The sequence below is a fragment of the Moschus berezovskii genome, chromosome 21 (assembly GCF_049115385.1).
Source record: "Moschus berezovskii isolate FMDL1 chromosome 21, NW_MosBer_1.0, whole genome shotgun sequence".
Classification (NCBI taxonomy): domain Eukaryota; kingdom Metazoa; phylum Chordata; class Mammalia; order Artiodactyla; family Moschidae; genus Moschus; species Moschus berezovskii.
In genome coordinates this window covers 28,848,008-28,868,196 of record NC_142480.1, presented here as the reverse complement: position 1 = coordinate 28,868,196, position 20,189 = coordinate 28,848,008, and the positions used below count along the sequence as shown (strand labels likewise).

The 20,189-nt window shown below is 38.5% G+C and overlaps 1 protein-coding gene across 1 annotated transcript in view; it reads left to right on the top strand.

The window, feature by feature from the left end:
• The first annotated feature begins 474 nt into the window (after nt 1–474).
• Nucleotides 475–20,189, top strand: part of SCFD1 (sec1 family domain containing 1) — a 124,982-nt gene continuing 105,267 nt past the window's right edge. The window contains exons 1-4 of the mRNA XM_055418191.2: nt 475–592; nt 7,959–8,029; nt 12,712–12,800; nt 15,765–15,855. Of these exons, the coding sequence (XP_055274166.1) occupies nt 532–592; nt 7,959–8,029; nt 12,712–12,800; nt 15,765–15,855 (312 nt within the window). The 5' untranslated portion in view covers nt 475–531. The remainder of the gene's footprint in view (nt 593–7,958; nt 8,030–12,711; nt 12,801–15,764; nt 15,856–20,189) is intronic.

Genomic DNA, 20,189 nt, shown 5'->3' with positions numbered 1-20,189 from the left:
ATGTAAAGCAGAAGATTCGGAGTCGCGGGTTCGATCCTGAGTGGGGAAGATCCCCTGGAGGAAGAAATGGCAACCCAGTCCAGTAATCTCCCCGGAGAATCCCATGAACTGAGGAGCCTGGCGGGCGCAAAAGAGTCGGACAACGACTGAGCCAAACAACGGAAGATATCTGTAGACGACCAAACTAACAGTCCTGCCTTTAATTAGGTTTTTAGCACTACAACACGCTCCTGCTCTATCAGCGCAATGTAAAGCAGATACCCTTTCAGAAGTTGGGGCTTGATAGGTTTAAAATCCCTCCTGTCCCGCCACTGTAAAGTAAACACCATGAGGTATTCGGGTGTCATTCTGTCGGGTCGTTGGAGAGAGCTGAGGGCACAGGGCGGGCCGGGCCGGCGGGTGGGGGGAAGCGACGGTCACCGTGGAGGAGGCGGAGCCGGCCTCTTGTGGCCCCTCCCGTCTGGATTTTGCTTCCGGAGCGGTCGTACCGGCCACGTCATCGTCAGGCTGGGCTCGCCAGCCAGGCAGTGGATGGTGGGAGCCAAGATGGCGGCCGCCGCAGCAGCAGCCAGTATCCGAGAGAGACAAACAGGTACCAGCTTAGGCCCTTCTCTGCGGTTTTGTGCTTGCCATGAGGACATCTTCCTCTGCTTATCGCCCTCACTCGGTCGCGTTGCGTGCAGCTCGAAAACGGACCTCAGAGTTTAATCCAGTTCTCAGGGCATCGAAAGCCCCTCCCCTTTTGAGTTTTTAGGGAAGAGATTCCATTAGCTTGAGGAGTCGGCCCTCTGATGTGGTGCTGGAGAAGGGGCTTTAGTGGTGAGCGGGTTGCTCCGGTCCTGCTCTTGTGTCTTTCCTACTGGGTCTCAGAAAGCCGTGGAGACAAGATCTGGCAGCTGGCATTTCCCGCCCTCTGTTGCCATCTATGAGGTCTTAGCGTTTGTTTCTGTGCGTGGTTCGGTTCTCTCTCATTTTAATGTTGAGAGTTTCATCTTTCGGCACTTCCACTACAATTACAAAATTTAGATATTCTTTCCAGAGCAGATTACATTCTGCCATTTCTCTCCTGTGAACTAATCTGAAGAGAGATGACTAGTGATAATGATTTCCGCCCTTAGCATGCTGGAATGGGATGTAAGAATGGCAAAACGAATGAATACCTTTCCTATTACTTGGTAGACTGGTGTTTTTAAACAGTGCGTTATTAGTTTCATGTTTAATAGAACATGCTTATATACTTTCCATTTATACCGTGAAAGTAAGAGTAAAAAAATAATACATACTGCTTCTGCATTTTTTTTCCACCTTAGATAATGTTAGTTTTGTCATATTTTTTCGAAACTTTGTTGACAACTTGATTTACACCTGTTAGATACAAACTAATAGTTTATACCTGTTCACTAATTGTCTTGATAGTTGGTAAACCATTAATTCTGAGGAGCTAACAGAAATAAGCCATCAAGAATTTTCAAGTTGAAAGTTGTGTCTCTTGTAGTTAAGTTCTTCTGCATATAAATCTGAGTAGGAATATAACTGGTTACAATTAATATGGCCTACAGAAAGGATTTTGGCTGTACTTGATTCCTTCCTTTGAAATTCAAAGAAACAATTAGTAATAAATTTTAATCTGCTACTGACACTGCATAATGAGTTCTTACATTCCTGTTCACCTTCATTTTTTTCCCCACATTACCAGGAGTGATCATGTCACATACTTGCTCAAAATCCTCTTGCAGCCTGGGGCTTCCCAGGTGGCTCAGAAGTGAAGAATCCACCTGCCCAGTTCAGTCCCTGGGTGGGCAAGATCCCCGGCAGAAGGAAATAGCAACCCACTCCAGTATTATTGCCTGGGAAACCCCATGGACAGAGGAGACTGGCGGGCTACAGTCCATGTGGTCGCAAAAGAGTCAGATGTGATTTGGTGATTAAACAGCAGCAACAACTCTAGCAGCTTCTCATTTCCATCATGGTAAAAGCCACAGGTGGTCTACAAAGCCCTATATGATATGCTCTCCACTCAGCTTTCTGACTCACTTGCTATTAGTCTCTCCGTTCCTTAAACACACCAGAATGCACTTCAGAGCCTTTCCTTTTTTCTGGAGTATTACCTTCAGAGAGATCTGTATGGCTCACTTCCTCACCTCCTTTGGGATTTTCCTCAGATGTTGCTTCTCAGGAGGCCGCTCCTGACTAAACTACACCACAACCATCTCTTTTACCTGTCGTCTTTGTTTTTCTCCATAGCATTTATCGTAATCTCACATATCACGTTTTACTTGCTATCTTTCTCCCCCCAACTAGAATGGAAGCTGCTTAATGAGAAGTAATTTTGACTGAATGTTTTGTTTAGTGCCAACAGCTGGAGCAATGTCTGGCAGATGGTAAACACTCACTAAACATTTGTTGAGTGAATAGTAAGTGTAGTTGAATGTATAGTGAACGAAGACTACATTCCAGGTAAGGATGAAGCTGTATTAGCGAAGTCTAGGACTGCAGATAGTAAGTTTGGTCATTTCAGTTAAAAGCAATGAATTTAAGCCTTTAGAGAATGACTAATGAAAGTAAAATTGTTGTTGTTTAGTCGCTAAGGTGTGTCTGACTCTTCTGTGACCCTCACGTACTGTAGCCCACCAGGCTCCTCTGTCCATGGGCTTTCCCAGTCAAGAATACTGGAATGGGTTGCCATTTCCTCCTCCAGGGATTCTTCCTAACTCAGGGATCAAACCCACATTTCCTGCATTGGCGGGCAGATTCTTTGCCACCAGGGAAGCCCAAAATATATTCTTATATATTCTTGAGCACAGACTATTTACTTTATTAACAAATCCATGGTGCCAGAATCCCTGTTAACAAGTTACCCAAGGCTTACAATTGGGGAAATTCACCAAGATGGAGGTGAGAAGGCAAATGTGGGAATATCTGCTGACTAGCCTGCAGAATCCGAGGGACGGGAGTCTGGTGGGCTGCTGTCTATGGGGTCACACAGAGTCGGACATGACTGACGTGACTTAGCAGCAACAGCAGGGCTTCTTTCCTTTAGTGAAGGCCTTCTTCTGGAGAACACCGTGCACCTGAAACTCCTATGTAACCCAGGCTGTGAATCTTCCTAGTAGTCCTCTGTTAAGAAGGTGAAATATTCTAACACCTGTGAGCTTCTGAAGTAGGTCCAAATTATTGGCAGTGTGTATTATTGTCTGGATATTAGGTTCAAGCATTTTACCAAAAAGTCATCTCTATATCTCTGTACATATAAATATATTTATCACTGAAGTGCAGTCTCCTCTCTTATTTTACCTGCCTCCAGAAATAAGCATTTAGTAGAAGTTTTTCTAGTGAGTGAAGATGGTGTAAATTGATACCCAGGTGATTTGAGTATTATAAATTCCTCTGGTGGGTGTTTAGGTTGTAGATTATCCTGTATTAATAAAACCTGATTCATATGCTTTTTAAAAATCAGCCAGGTAGATTTTAGGGTTCCCAGTCGTTTAAAAATTTAATAAGCTACCCTTCCTTGAATATTTGGCAATCTCAGTTTCATATGAAAGTATTGTTGTTGTTGTTCCGTTGCTAAGTCATGTCCGACTCTTTGCAACCCCATGGACTGCAGCACATCAGACTTCCCTGGCCTTCATTATCTCCTGGAGTTTGCTCAAACTCATGTCCATTGAGTTGGTGGTTCTGTCCAACCACCTCAATCTTTCCAGCATCAGGGTCTTTTCTAGTGAGTCGGTTCTTCGCATCAGGTGGCCAAAGTATTAGAGCTTCAGCATCAGTCCTTCCAGTGAATATTTAGGGTGGATTTCCTTTAGGATTGACTGGTTTCATCTCCTTGCTGTTCAAGGGACTCTCAAGAGTCTTCTCCAGGACCACAATTTGAAAACATCAGTTCTTCATCACTCAGCCTTCTTTATGGTACAGCTCTCATATCTGTACATGACTAGTGGAAAAACCATAGCTTTGACTAGATGGATCTTTGTCAGCAAAGGGATATCTCTGCTTTTTAATACGCTAGATTTGTCATATCTTTCCTTCCAAGCAGCAAGCGTCTTTGAATTTCATGGCTGCAGTCACCATCCTTAGTGATTTGGGAGCTGAAGAAAAGAAAATCTGTCACTGCTTCCACTTTTTTCCCCTTCTGTTTGCCATGAAGTGATGGGACTGGATACCATGATCTTAGTTTTTTGAATGTTGAGTTTTAAGCCAACTTTTCCATTCTCCTCCGTCACCATCATCAAGAGGCTCTTTAGTTCCTCTTCGCTTTCTACCATTAGTGTGGTGTCATCTGCTTATCTGAGGTTATTGATATTTGTCCTGGCAACCTTGATTCCAGTTTGAGCTTCATCTAGCCCAGCATTTCGTATGATGTACTCTGCATATAAGTTAAATAAGCAGGGTGACTATATACAGCCTTGACGTAGTCCTTTCCCAATTGGAACCAGTCCATTGTTCCATGTCCCTTTTAAGCTATTGCTTTTTGACCTGCGTACAGGTTTCTCAGGACACAGGTAAGGTGGTCTGGCACTCCCATCTCTTTAAGAATTTTCTAGTTTGTTGTGATCCACACAGTCAAAGGCTTTAGCATAGTCCATGAAGCAGAAGTAAATGTTTTTCTGGAATTCTGCTTTTTCTGTGATCCAGTGGATGCTGGCAATTTGATCTCTGGTTCCTCTGCCTTTTCTAAATCCAGCTTGTACATCTGGAAGTTCTCAGTTCACATGCTATTGAAACCTAGCTTGAAGGATTTTGAGCATGACCTTGCTAGCATATGAAATGAGTGCAATTGTGCGGTAGTTTGAACATTTTTTGGCATTGGCATTCTTTGGGATTAGAACAAAAACTGACCTTTTCCAGTCCTTTGGCCACTGCTGAGTTTTCCAAATTTGCTAACATATTGAGTGCAGCACTTTGATATCATCTTTTAGGATTTGAAATAGCTCAGTTGGAATTCCATCACCTCCACTAATTTTGTTCATAGTAATGCCTCCTGAGGCCCACTTGACTTCACATTTCAGGATGTCTGGCTCTCAGTGAGTGACCACACCATCATGGCTATCTGGGTCATGAAGATCTTTTTTGTGTAGTTCTTCTGTGTGTTCTTGCCATCTCTTCTGCTGCTTTAGGCCCTTACAGTTTCTGTCCTTTATTGTGCCCATCTTTGCATGAAATGTTCCCTGATATTTTCAGTTTTCTTAAAAAGATCTTAAGTTTTTCCCATTTTGTTGTTTTCCTCTACTTCTTTGCACTGTTCATTTAAGAAGTCCTTCTTATCTCCTTGCTCTTCTCTGGAACTCTGCATTCAGTTGAGTGCATCTTTCTCTTTCTCCCCTGTCTTTTGCCTCTCTTCTTTGTAAACTATTTCTAAGGCATCCACAGACAACCACTTTGGCTTCTTCCATTTCATTTTCTTGGGGATGGTTTTGGTCATTGCTTACTGTACAGTGTTACAAACCTCATTCCATAGTTCTTCACGCACTCTATCTGATGAAATCCTTTAAGTCTATTTGTCACCTCATTCTGTAATCATAAGGGGTTTGATTTAGATCCTGAATGGCCTACTGGTTTTCCTTACTTTCTTCAGTTTAAGACTGAATTTTGCGTTAAGGTACTCATAATCTGAGCTACAGACAGCTCCAGGTCTTGTTTTTGCTTATAGTATAGAGCTTCTCCTCTTTGGCTGCAAAGAATATAATTCAGTCTGATTTTGGTATTGACATCTCGTGATGTCCGTATGTAGAGTCGTCTCTTGGGTTGTTGGAAGAGGGTGTTTTCTGTGACCAGTGTGTTCTCTTGGCAAAACTTTTTGCCTTTGTCCTGCTTTATTTTGTACTCCAAGGCCAAACTTGCCTGTTACTCCAGATATCTCTTGACTTCCTACTTTTGCATTCCAATCCCCTGTGATGAAAAGGTTATCTCTTTTTGATGTTATTTTTAGAAGATCTTGTAGGTCTTCATAGAATCATTCTACTTCAGCTTCTTTGATTTTAGTGGTTAGGGCATAAACTTGGATTACTGTGATGTTGAATGGTTTGCCTTGGAAACGAACCGAGATCATTCTGTCGTTTTTTAGATTGCACCCAAGTACTGCATTTCGAACTCTTTTGTTGAGGGCTACTTAATGTCTTCTTAGGGATTCTTGGCTACAGTAGTAGATAAAATGGTCATCTGGCCATTCCCATCCATTTATAGTTCACTGATTCCTAAGATGTCAGAGTTCACTGTTGTCATCTCCTGCTTGACCACATCCAATTTGCCTTGATTCATGGACCTAACATTGCAGATTCCTATGCAATATTGTTCTTTACAGCATCAAACTTTACATTCACCACCAGACACATCCACAACTGAGTGTCATTTCTGCTTTGGCCTAGCCTCTTCACTCTTTTGGAGCTATTTCTCAACTCTTCCCCTGTAGCATATTGGACACCTACCAACCTTGGGGACTCATCTTTTGGCATCATATCTTTTTGCCTTTTCATACTGTTCATGGAGTTTTCACGGAAAGAATACTGGAGTGGTTTGCCATTCTCTTCTCCGGTGGACCACAGTTTGGCAGAACTCTCCACATTAACTCATCTCTCTTGGGTAGCCCTGCTACCCATGGCTCATAGATTCACTGAATTATGCAAGCCCCTTCGACACAACAAGGCTGTGATCCATGAAGGGGACATAAAAGTATAGCAAGATTTTTATTTTTCTTAGAAAACATTTCTGCTGCTGCTGCTAAGTCGCGTCAGTCATGTCTGACTCTATGCAACACCATAGACGGCAGCCCACGAGGCTTCTCTGTCCCTGGGATTCTCCAGGCAAGAATACTGGAGTGGGTTGCCATTTTCTTCTCCAATGCATGAAAGTGAAAGTGAAGTTGCTCAGTCGTGTCTGACTCTTCGCGACCCCGTGGACTGTAGGCTACCACGCTCCTCCATCTATGGGATTTTCCAGGCAAGAGTACGGAGTCTGCTGTAAATCATGAACAGAAGAGCAATAAAAACCACAAAATGCTATAATATGTAGAGCGTAACTTCTGTGATTATAGATGTGTGTTTTTTAATCAGGGTTTATCAGTTACCTACCACGTCTATAGGAAAGTCTCACTAGTGGATCTGATTGGATAAATTTGCCATAGAATGCACTCCAGGACAGCTGAAAAATAGAACTACTGTATGAAGGTTTTGAACCAATTAAATATAGATGATTTTTATTTCTAGCAATACTGATCTTTTAAAAAAATTATGTATGTATTTTTGACTGTACTGGGTCTTCATTGCTGCATGGACTTTTCTCTAGTTGCAGAGATTGAGGGTTGCTCTTCATTGCAGTGCATGGCCTTCTCATTGTGGTGGCTTTTCTTGTTACAGAGCACGGACTCCTAGGGTGCACAAGCTTTAATACTTGGTGCACATGAGCTCAATAGTTGGCAGTTCCCCAGGTCTCAAAGCACAGGCTCAGTAGTTACGATGCATGAGCTTAGTTGCTCCATTGTATATGGCATCTTCCTGGACCAAGGTTCAGACCCGTGTCTCCTGCATTGGCAGGCAGATTCTTTACTGCTGAGCTACTAGGGAAGCCCATCAATACTGATCATAATCTATTCCTTTAGCCACACAATAAACAGACAACAGCACCAATTTATCTATTGAAGCCACTGCATGTTCATGATTGACAGGACTTTTTTTTTTACATCTATTTAAAATGTAGTGTGGTATCATCAGGAGACATGGAAAAGGCTTTTTCCTGAACATTTTTCACATTTTCATGTGGAAACAAATGCTTACCGCATGTTAGAAAATCTAGACACATGCCTTTTAGCTGTTGATTAAACTGTCTTACAAAGTCATTTGATTAATCAGTTTTTCCAGAGTGATTTGTGCATTTTGTTTTGAGGTAATAAGTAATAAATGTGGGAGGAAAGTGAAATCACAGACATCGGTAATATTTAATAACACTGTTTTCATTTTCAGTGGCTTTGAAGCGTATGTTGAATTTTAATGTGCCTCATGTTAAAAATAGCACTGGAGAACCAGTTTGGAAGGTAAGAGATTTATTTTAATGGCAATTCTTTCTCTCAGCCCTTATTGGTGGTGATGGAGGGGATTTCTTATTAATACAAAGAGTCGATCTGTTCACATGGACCACAGCCGAACGTGGTCCACTGGAGAAGGGAATGGCAAACCACTTCAGTATACTTGCCTTGAGAACCCCATGAACAGTATCAAAGGGCAAAATGATAGGATACTGAATGAGGAATTCCCCAGGTTGGTAGGTGCCCAGTATGCTACTGGAGATCGGTGGAGAAATAACTCTAGAAGGAATGAAGTAATGGAGCAAAAGCAAAACCAATACCCAGTTGTGGATATGACTGGTGATAGAAGCAAGGTCCGGTGCTGTAAAGAGCAATATTGCATAGGAACCTGGAATGTTAGGTCCATGAATCAAGGCAAATTGGAAGTGGTCAAACAGGAGATGGCAAGAGTGAACATAGACATTCTAGGAATCAGTGAATTAAAATGGACTGGAATGGGTGAATTTAACTCAGATGACCATTATATCTACTACTGTGGGCAGGAAAATCCCTTAGAAGAAATGGAGTAGCCATCATGGTCAACAAAAGAGTCTGAATGCAGTACTTGGATGCAATCTTAAAAACAACAGAATGATTTCTGTTCGTTTCCAAGGCAAACCATTCAACATTACAGTAATCCAGGCCTATGCCCCAACCAGTAACGCTGAAGAAGCCGAAGTTGAACGGTTCTATGAAGACCTACAAGACCTTTTAGAACGAGCACCCAAAAAAGATGTCCTTTTCATTATAGGGGACTGGAATGCAAAAGTAGGAAGTCAAGAAACACCTGGAGTAAGAGGTAAATTTGGCCTTGGAGCACGGAATGAAGCAGGGCAAAGGCTAATAGAGTTTTGTCAAGAGAACGCACTGGTTATAGCAAACACCCTCTTCCAGCAACACAAGAGAAGACTCTACACATGGACGTCACCATATTCTTTGCAGCCAAAGATGGAGAAGCTCTATACAGTTAGCAAAAACAAGACCTGGAGCTGACTGTGGCTCAGATCATGAACTCCTTATTGCCAAATTCAGACTTAAATTGAAGAAAGTAGGGAAAACCACTCGACCATTCAGATATGACTTATCAGATCCCTTATGATTATACAGTGGAAGTGAGAAATAGATTTAAGGGACTAGATCTCATAGTGCCTGATGAACTCTGGACGGAGGTTTGTGACATTGTACAGGAGACAGGGACCAAGACCATCCCCATGGAAAAGAAATGCAAAAAAGCAAAATGGCTGTCTGAGGAGGCCTTACAAATAGCTGTGAAAAGAAGAGAAGCGAAAAGCAAAGGAGAAAAGGAAAAAATACAAGCATCTGAATGCAGAGTTCCAAAGAATAGCAAGGAGAGATAAGAAAGCCTTCCTCCGTGATCAATGCAAAGAAATAGAGGAAAACAACAGAATGGGAAAGACAAGAGATCTCTTCAAGAAAATTAGAGATTCCAAGGGAACATTTCATGCAAAGATGGGCTAGATAAAGGACAGAAATGGTATGGACCTAACAGAAGCAGAAGATATTAAGAAGAGGTGGCAAGAATACACAGAAGAACTGTACAAAAAAGATCTTCACGACGAAGATAGTCACGATAATGTGATCACTGACCTAGAGCCAGGTATCTTGGAATGTGAAGTCAAGTGGGCCTTAGAAAGCATCACTACAAACAAAGCTAGTGGATGTGATGGAATTCCAGTTGAGTTATTTCAAATCAGGAAAGATGATGCTGTGAAAGTGCTGCACTCAATATGCCAGCAAATTTGGAAAACTCAGCAGTGGCCACAGGATTGGAAAAGGTCAGTCTTCATTCCAATCCCAAAGAAAGGCAGTGCCAAAGAATGCTCAAACTACCGCACAATTGCACTTATCTCACACGCTAGTAAAGTCATGCTCAAAATTCTCCAAGCTAGGCTTCAGTAATATGTGAACTCCCAGATGTTCAAGCAGGTTTTAGAAAAGGCAGAGGCACCAGAGATCAAATTGCCAACATCCGCTGGATCATGGAGAAAGCAAGAGAGTTTCAGAAAAACATCTATTTCTGCTTCATTGACTATGCCAAAGCCTTTGACTGTGTGGATCACAATAAACTGTGGAACATTCTGAAAGAGATGGGAATACCAGACCACCTGACCTGCCTCTTGAGAAACCTGTATGCAGGTCAGGAAGCCACAGTCAGAACTGTACATGGAACAACAGACTGGTTCCAAATAGGAAAAGGAGTATGTCAAGGCTGTATATTGTCACCTTGCTTATTTAACTTATATGCAGAGTACATCATGAGGAACGCTGGGCTGGAAGAAGCACAAGCTGGAATCAAGATTGCTGGGAGAAATATCAATAACCTCAGATATGCAGATGACAGTACCCTTAATGGCAGAAAGTGAAGAGGAACTAAAAAGCCTCTTAATGAAAGTGAAAGAGGAGAGTGAAAAGGTTGGCTTGAAGCTCAACATTCAGAAGACAAAGATCATGGCATCTGGTCCCATCACTTCATGGGAAATAGATGGGGAAACAGTGGAAACAGTGTCAGACTTCATTTTTTTGGGCTCCAAAATCACTGCAGATGGTGATTGCAGCCATGAAATTAAAAGACGCTTACTCCTTGGAAGGACAGTTATGACCAACCTTGATAGTATATTAAAAAGCAGAGACATTACTTTGCCAACCAAGGTCCGTCTAGTCAAGGCTATGGTTTTTCCCGTGGTCATGTATGGATGTGAGAGTTGGACTGTGAAGAAAGTTGATCTCCGAAGAATTGATGCTTTTGAACTGTGGTGCTGGAGAAGACTCTTGAGAGTCCCTTGGACTGCAAGGAGATCCAACCAGTCCATTCTAAAGGAGATCAATCCTGGGTGCTCATTGGAAGGACTGATGTTAAAGCTGAAACTGCAATACTTTGGCCACCTCATGCTACGGGTTGACTCACTGGAAAAGACTCTGATGCTGGGAAAGGTTGGGGGCGGGAGGAGAAGGGGACGACAGAGAATGAGATGGCTGGATGGCATCACCAACTTGATGGGCATGAGTTTGAGTGAACTCCGGGATTTGGTGATGGACAGGGAGGCCTGGCGTGCTGTGATTCATGGGGTCGCGGAGAGTCAGACACGACTGAGCGACTGAACTGAACTGAACACATTTTAGTTGTAATGCATGAATATTTTGCTTTTATTTAACATGGCTTCTTAATGTGAATCTTTTTTTTTTTAATTGAAGCACAGTTGAATTGCAATATTGTGTTAATCTCAGGGGTACAGGAAAGTGATTCTGTTATATACAGAGATTTCTTTCAAATTATTTTCCATTATAGGTTATTACAAGATATTGAATGTAGTTCCCTGTGTTATATGGTAAATGCTTGTTGTGTATCTGTTTTATGTATACTATGAATAGTTTGTGTCCGTTAATTCCATCTTTTTCTTCAAAGAGATTATAATGCAGTTGATTTGGTTTAAACTTTATTAGATTGAAGCCACTTCATACTTCTCTCTTTCTGTGAATTAAGAACAAATCAGCTTGGCTACAGTTTGTAGTGTTTTGAAAAATTTTATGAGTCCCTGTAAATCCTTTGAGTTAATGCTGATAAAGGTGATTAAAATCATCTATATTGAATTTACAGTTTAAGCTTTAGCAGGTTCCCTCATTTTCCTCTTCCTTCCTGTTTATTTGCGATCATCTTCCTATTGCCCTTTGCAATACTTATTATTTCTAGTGCCTATATTGAGCATATGAATTAAATAACTTGAGAATTTATGGGGTTCGGATTTGTGTCAAATTCTTTCCCTACCCATCACTTCTCTTACCACAAGATTAATAATATGGTGTATTGAGGTGTAAAGAAGAATTTGAATTCTGCGACATCCAACCTTTTGTAACTAGAGCAGGAGGATTTTTATAATAGTCTTTGAACTTGTTAAGCATTAGTTTTGAGAGTGACTACTTTTTGAAGGTGATAGTCGCTCAGTTGTGTCCAACTCTTTGCAACCCCATGGACAATACAGTCCATGGAATTCTCCAGACCAGAATACTAGAATGGGTAGCCTCTTTCTTCTCCAGGGGATCTTCCCAACCCAGGGATCAAACCCAGGTCTCCAGCATTACATGCAGATTCTTTACAAGCTGAACCACAAGGGAAGACTGATTTTTACTTCTCTCTTTTTAGAAAGGATATATGTGAACTGGATAGGGGAGTGTATTTGAGTTTACTGTATGTTCAAAGTCCTTTATTATAGCTGAAGATATAATAAGCTATGTCTTATTATAGTGTCTAGTATGTTATAGTCTCAAGTATGTTTTTTAACCTAGAAAAAATATAAGAAGAATTTGCATATTAATTTACCTTAACCAGAGTAATAACACTTCTAAAAGTAAGTGGACATTTTGGTAAATAATTGTGAAAAATATTAAATTAAGAATTCAGTATATTAAAATAAAATGTACTCAGACTTCCCTGGCAGTCCAGTGGTTAAGACTCTGTGCTCCCACTGCAGGGGTCTCGGATTCAGTCCCTGGTTGGGGAACAGTTCCCCAACAAAATAAAATGAAAGGAAAACAAAATAAAATGTACTTCAACAGTATCTTAATATTGGGTTCTCTATTGACTGTTCTTTGATAATTATGTTTTAAAAACACGTGACTCTTTTGTTTTTAACTAGGTGCTCATTTATGACAGATTTGGCCAAGATATCATCTCCCCTTTGCTATCTGTGAAGGAGCTGAGAGACATGGGAATCACTCTGCATCTGTGAGTTTTAACATATTTCTAGAAATGGCATTTGTTTTCAAATACGTTGTTAAAAAATATTAGCCACCCTGAAATCAAATTACTAGGGGTGTTTATTAAGAAAATAGTGTTATTAAACCTTTTATTTCCAAAGGAAAAAAATAATCCTCAGTCTGAGAATTTAAATTTTCTCTTTTGTGTCTTTTCCTACAGATTGGTTTGCTCTCTTATGTAAAGGAAAGGAACTGGTTGTCTGAAGGTCTCTTTCAGCTTTGAAATTTTTTTATTCCTTTAATTGAAATACTCTTTTTATAAGGACATTTCAATAATTGTGATTATTAATAGTAGCAGGAATATCAGCCTTGCTTGATCAAGCTTGTATTTTCTCTCTCTAAATGGGTCCCGTGTTTATGTCATATATAGGACTTACTTTTAATGTTTGTAATTGTAGTTATACCTGTTCCTACTCTTGATCTGTGTTGTCACATTATTTTAGGTAAAAGAAATAGAAAACATATTTTTAATTTCAAAGAATCACCCCCAATTCCTAATTAGATTTACTTTCCTCCCTTTCAGAGATGATCAATGATTCAGTTGTAAAAATTTTATGATGTCTGATGACAGGTAGAGCTTTCTGTTTATTATTCTTTGTAGTTACACTAATACTTAGCCTTACTATGTTATTTGGCTGTCAAAGTGGTCATATATGAAAGTAAAATAAGTGCAGTTATCAAGTAAAGCTACAGTTCATTTATTTCAGTGAGGGATTAAAAAAATACACTTTTTTAAAAGAGGACTATCTAAATTGGTATATCTTTAATATGAAAAATTTAAGTAACTAGGAAATAATGACAGTCAATCTCCAAAGGGACTTTCTATGTTGTCTTCTTAACCACTGAATTTATTTGATTATATTCCTTACAATATGACAGGTAAAGGAAATAAACTGCATTATTTTGCATACTTAGCCTAATAGAACATTTAGAGAGGACTATATTCTTGAATAGCTACTTATACTTTTATGTACTGAAGGAGTTCAATTTTATGGCGTTGTAACCTATTTGCATTTTGGTGTTTTAGGATTCATTCTGTGATGTTCTAATATGTTGAATTATAACATGCTCTTATTGGGAATGTGATTTAGATTTCTAATGAGTAACATATCAGAATCTGGTTAAATTCTTAAATTCTCCAGTTTTATATTAAATATTTGTTGTAAATTAATAGACTGTTACATTGATTCTAAAAAATAGTTTTAGTTTTTAATATTTATGAAATTAGAGTCTATCTTATTAATGTCATGGGATAGTTTAATGGGCACCATTTTTCTGTCAAATTGATAGCACCTTAGGTTTGATGAAATATAATATTTGACAGATTTTTCCTTTCATTTTTATGTCAGACTTAAAATTCACATCTATTATTGGTGACTTGTACTGAAGTTAAGTACATAACATCTATTGTTTGACCTGAACCGAAGTTAAGCTTTACACCATCCTTGAAAATGATGGTGTGTTTTAAGCATTGGTTATTTTTGCTGCCTTACTGTTTAAGGCAGCAAATGAATTTTTATTTTATTTTATTTTACAAATGAACAGATTAAAGTTTGTAGAGGTTGAGTGATTGTCTCGTAATTGTATAGGTAATTAATTGCAGAGTTGTGGACAGATTGCTTGACCACTTGTGCTGGACTGTTTGTCTACTGAACCATAGTGGCTCAGAAACAGTGACTAACAAAAGCGAAGCCTCAGTACTCTTAAAGAGTAACAAGATAGTCTGCCAGTTGAGAGTTGTGTGTTCTTGCTGCATACATGTTGCTATTGACATAAGAACATGAAAAGATTATTAATATATAGCTATTCTGGTAAATTGCTGTGCACCCTGTTCTTCCTTTTTTTGCTGGAGAATATTTCATCAGTTACTGTAAGTGATATGCAAGTTGGTTTAAGCTGATTTGTAGAAAACAATAATTACAGGTTTCCAGATCATGAAAAGGTATCTGAAGGTCTTGTAGCCTTTTAGATAGTTGGACAGTCAATGTAAGGCGACAGCAACCAGTGGCTGCCAGCACACTATAATCCTTTTGATGTTAGCAGCAGCCAGACATATGAAAGAAGTTACTGAATGTGGACTCGCTGGCAGCATGGACCTCTTTCACTCTTTTCTTCATAGAAGGATGACTGAAATACTTGTATATATAAAAGGATATATGTAGAAGGTTGTATATGGGATATTGCTTATGGAAGGATGACTGGAATATTGTGGGAATAGAATATTTCTCTTTTTTCCTGATATAAACATGGTAAAATCTTACAGCAGTGAATAAAGACATTTTCTCATTCATTTGCTATTGGGATATTTGAATGACTATACTCCCTGAATTGTAAAAGAAAAAACTATCAAGTTGTACAGTCTATGAGATGCTTAGTTGATCTCTTATGAATTCTCATGAAGCAATAAATAGAATGATATATATTGTCTTAAAGATTTAAAGAAGCATTCATATACCTTTCATTTAAAAAATATATTTGATTTTATTTATAGCTAAATTTTTCATCACTTCTAAAGATTCTAAAGACAGTTCCAGCTTTCAGTTTTCCCTCTTTTAGAGAATAACAGTTCCCCCCACTTAGCTCCTTCTACCATATTTCTATGAAAAATGGGAATAAAACTGATTTTGAATGTGCATTAGTTCTCATTCAGAGAGAATATTGATAGAAGAGACTCTGACCGTAAGAGGCATTAGAAGTAAAGTGATTGGAGTAGAAGAAATTAAAACTGAGATTAGGATCTTACTAATAAATAATGTTAACATTGATACAAGAAGAAATCTGCGTTAAATGATTAATTGCAGTGAGAACTTGTAGAGTATGGGTCACTGTCCTTGAACTGGTAAACTTCTAGTTTGAGAAGTACTGTTTTTAGCTATCTTTTTAGGTAAGTGACTAAGAAAAAAGTAAATTTTATATTCTTTACATCTTATAGGCTTTTGCACTCTGATCGAGATCCTATTCCAGATGTTCCCGCAGTGTACTTTGTAATGCCAACTGAAGAAAATATTGACAGAATGTGTCAGGTAACATGAGTTCTTATTTTCTTGATTCTTGAAGGTGGAAATTTTTTTTTTTTAATTTTTTAGATGTCCATTGTGAAAAATCAGAAATTTCCTTACCCAATTTCCCACTTTGATTTTGAGACTATCTTTGAACGTCCTGTAGACTGAAAGATTTAACAGTTTTTGACTGATTAAGCATTATATTTATTGAGAATAACTCTTGCCTTAAAAAACAGAATACCTAACTATATTAGCTTTAATATAAGAATAGGAATATAATTCTAAGAATAGGAGGTCCAAGTTGGTACAGCAGCTCTGTTAGACAAAGATTCAGGCCTCTGGTGTCTTTTTGACCTATCATCTTTAGTTTGTCATTTTCCATTGTCTTGGTTGTTGTTTCACATATACAAGGTGGTAGCTGCCATTTTAGATATCACATCTATGCGATATAGGCAAGAAGAAGGGAGAAATGGACTATGATAGCTCTGACTATTGATTTTGATCAAGAAAACTAAGCTTTCCCAGAAACTCCCAGACTTTGGTTTATGTCTCACTGCATAGAATTAACATCAGGGGAGGTCACAAAAGTTAAGCTTTAGATGAGTGTATTGCCACCCCCAAATAAAATCTTTTTTCTTTTAGCAAGGAAGAAGGGGAAATAGATATTGGATAGGTACCTAATAGTGTCTGCAATAAGTCACAAGCTCTTTACTTGTTGACTGTTCAATCAAATTTCTGTTTGTTTGTGAAGATCACATATTTTGTGTCCTATATAGCTAATAATGCCCACTTTTCTTTTACCCTGCATAAACCCCAGTTATGCCAATTTTTGAAGAAGGACAATTTATCAATCCTTTCCTCTTTCCTTGTTTTAAAACAGCTTTATTGAAATATAATTCACATACCATACAATTCACCCTATTAGGTTTTTTTTTTTTTTTTTTTTAAACAGCAAGACAGATTTTATTTGAGCCTCTGGCATTAGTGCAGAGCTAAGCTCAACTCCAAATACAGCAAAGACAATTGGAGATTGATAGCCGATAGGCAGAGTGAGGGGCTCTATGGATGGGAAATTACTAAGAGGAATAATCTATTATTGAACATTTTCATCACCTTAGCTATTACATCCCCAAACCCTGAACCCCCAACCCTAAGGTACTATTTCTTTCTGTACATTTGTCCATTCTACATATTACGAATAGAATCATGTATATTGTTTGTTGTATCTGGCTTCTTCCTCTTAGTGTAATGTTTTCAAGGTTCATCCATACTGTAGTTGTATCAGTACTTCTTTCCTTTTTATTGCCGAATAATTTTCAGTTGTTTGGATATACCAGATTGTAACCATTATCTGGGTTGCTTCCACCTTGTGGCTGTTATAAGTAATACTTCTGTAAACATTTGTGTACAAGTTTCTTTGTAGACATATGTTTTTATTTCTCCTGTGTCCATGAACACCTAGGAATGGAACTGCTGCATCAAATGATAACACCACAATTAACCTTTTGAGGAACTGCCAGACTTTTCCAAAGTGGTTGCATCACTTTTTATTCCATCCAGCAGTGTTTGAGGGTTCCAGATTCTCCAGACCCTTCCCAACAATTTTTATTATTTGACATTTGATTGTAGCCATTCTGGTGCGTGTAAAATGGTATCTCACTGTGGTTTTGATTTGCATTTCCCTGATGATTTATATTAAACATCTTTACATGTGTTTATTGGCAGTTTATATCTTTAGAAAAATGTCTATTCATGATCCTTATTCAGTTTTTAATTGGGTTATTTTTTATTATTGAGTTGTTAAAGTACTTTATATATTTTGAATTCTGGACCTTTATCAAGTATATTATTTGCAGATATTTTCTCCCATCCTGTGGGTTTTCCTTTCACGTAGTTTCCTGTGGAGCATAAAAAAGTTTTACTTTGGCTTTAAACTTAATTTTAAGTTTATTTGTTCTTAAGTTGTTTGTCCTATGGTGTCATATTTAAGAAACAATTGCCAAGTCACTGTTTTCTTCGAAGATTTTTATTGTTTTGACTTTTGTATTTAAGTCTTTGATACTTCTTGAGTTAGTTTTTATATATACTGTAAGATAGTTGTCCATCTTCATTCTTTTGCCTGTAACTACCCAGTTCTCCCAGCTTCATTTTTCAAGAGATTATTCTTTCCCCAGTGAACAGTCTTGGCAGCTTTGTCAGAAATTAATTAACCATAAATAAATTGACTTATTTCTGGACTCTTGGTTCTTTTTCATTGATCTCTGTGTCTGTCCTTATGCCAGTACCACACTGTCTTTAATTAGTCTTACTTTGTAGCAGGTTTTGCAATTGGGATGTTGAGTCTTCCAACTTTGTTTTCAAGATTGCTTTGACTTTTCTGGGTCCTTTGAATTTTCATGGTAATTTTAGGATTAGCTTGTCAATTTCTATAAAGAAACAAGCCTGGATTCTGATAGGGATCTCACTGACTCTGTAGATCATTTGGAGAGTATTGACATCTTAACAGTATTAAATGTTCTGATCTATGAGCATGGGGTATCTTTGCATTTACTGAGATCTTTTAATAATGCTTAGTAGTATGCAGATTGTAAGTGTTCACTTCTTTCACTAAATTTATTCCTTTGTATTTTTTAATACTATTGTGAATGGAATTTTCTTTCTTTGGCTGTGTCGGGTCTTAGTTGAGGCATGCAAGATCTTCGTTGCATCATGGGGGTCTTTTGTTGCAATGCACAGACTCTCTAGTTGTGGCATGTGGGCTGCAGAGAACTCAGGTTTGAGTAATTGTGGCACTCAGGCTTAGTTGCTCTGCAGCATGTAGGATCTTAGTTCCCCGACCAGGGCTGGAACCCACATCCCCTGCATTACACGGTGAATTCTTAACTACTAGACAACCAAGAAGTCCTGGAATTGTTTTCTTAATTTCATTTTTAGGATTGCTCATTGCAAGTGTGTAGATACCCAGTTGACTTTCATGTATTGAGCTTGTGTACTGCTTTGTTATTCAACTTCTTTTGAAATGTCTCCATCATTCTTTGATCATTTCTTTACTTTCTGACATATACCAGTCTCATTTTATACTTCTCTATCCCAGCCCAAGAATCGACCATTTTTTGGTTGCTTTTTGTGGAAAATGGTATTTAGAAATTGGTATTTGCCTGAAGAAGGAAATGGCAACCCACTCCAGTATTCTTGCCTGAAAAAGTCCATAGACAGAGGAGCCTGGCAGGCTGCAGTCCATGGGGTTACATGACTGAGTACACATGCATGATGGGAGGGAGATGGGTTGGTAGCAATAAACTGATAGAACTTAAAAAAAAAAAAGAAATTGGTGTTTGAGCATTAGGTACTCATTGCTGCTAGGATGTCACAGTTCTTAGGCCCTGTCAATGGAAAGAGCTAAGAAATATATGTGTATCTATATTAAATGCTTTATATCTTCCTACTTTTCTCTCTAGATAGACAGACAGACCACCTTCGTAATTCAGTTCAGAAGTACAGGATTCATTCTAGCTTTTCCTTTCTCCCTTTACAAATTGATCATTTCTTTCTCTGACAGTAAGAAACACGGCTCCCAATATCCTCAATATAATTACTTATTTATCTATTCTCTCAATTCTCAGTTTTAAACCAATCTTCCAGTCTTTGTTGAAATGCTGCTCTGCTCAGCTGCCTCCCACACACAGGCACCAGACCCTTAGCTTTTCATATTTCAACATTTTCAAAAATCATATGTATCTTAAAACTGATGGTGTGTTTTAGAATTTTAATGGACAGCATTAATTCTTCTTTAGTGATATGGAAAACAGTGGTGCCTGTTAAAATTGACAGTATATTAGATTTGAAACCATAAACTTATTTAAATATGAGTTTAAGAAGATAAGTAAATTTGATTTCAGAATTGACATAACTATAAATGATGCTATTTTTGGATGATCATGAAGGAATACTTGTAGAATTGGTCGTTAGAATAATAACATTTCTGTGTACAATCATCACATGACTAGAACAGTAGAAGGTAGTGTCTGCCACATATAATAAGCATTTAAACTATGTAACAAGGCAGGAATACTGGAGTAGGTAGCCATTCCCTTCTCCAAAGAATATTCCCAACCCAGGGATCCCGAACCCAGGTCTCCTGCATTACCGGCAGATTCTTTACCATCTGAGCCACCAGGCAAACCCTTTAGGAAAAACATCGGTACGCTATGTGAAAGCAGTTTTGTGCACTATTTTAATGAATAGGATTTTATTGATAATGTAACTTTAATCATTAAAATTTGTTTCAGTTATGTCTGGTAACCAAGTAACCAGCACCTCTTCATAAATTTGTTTTCCTGGGATTTTTTTTTCCT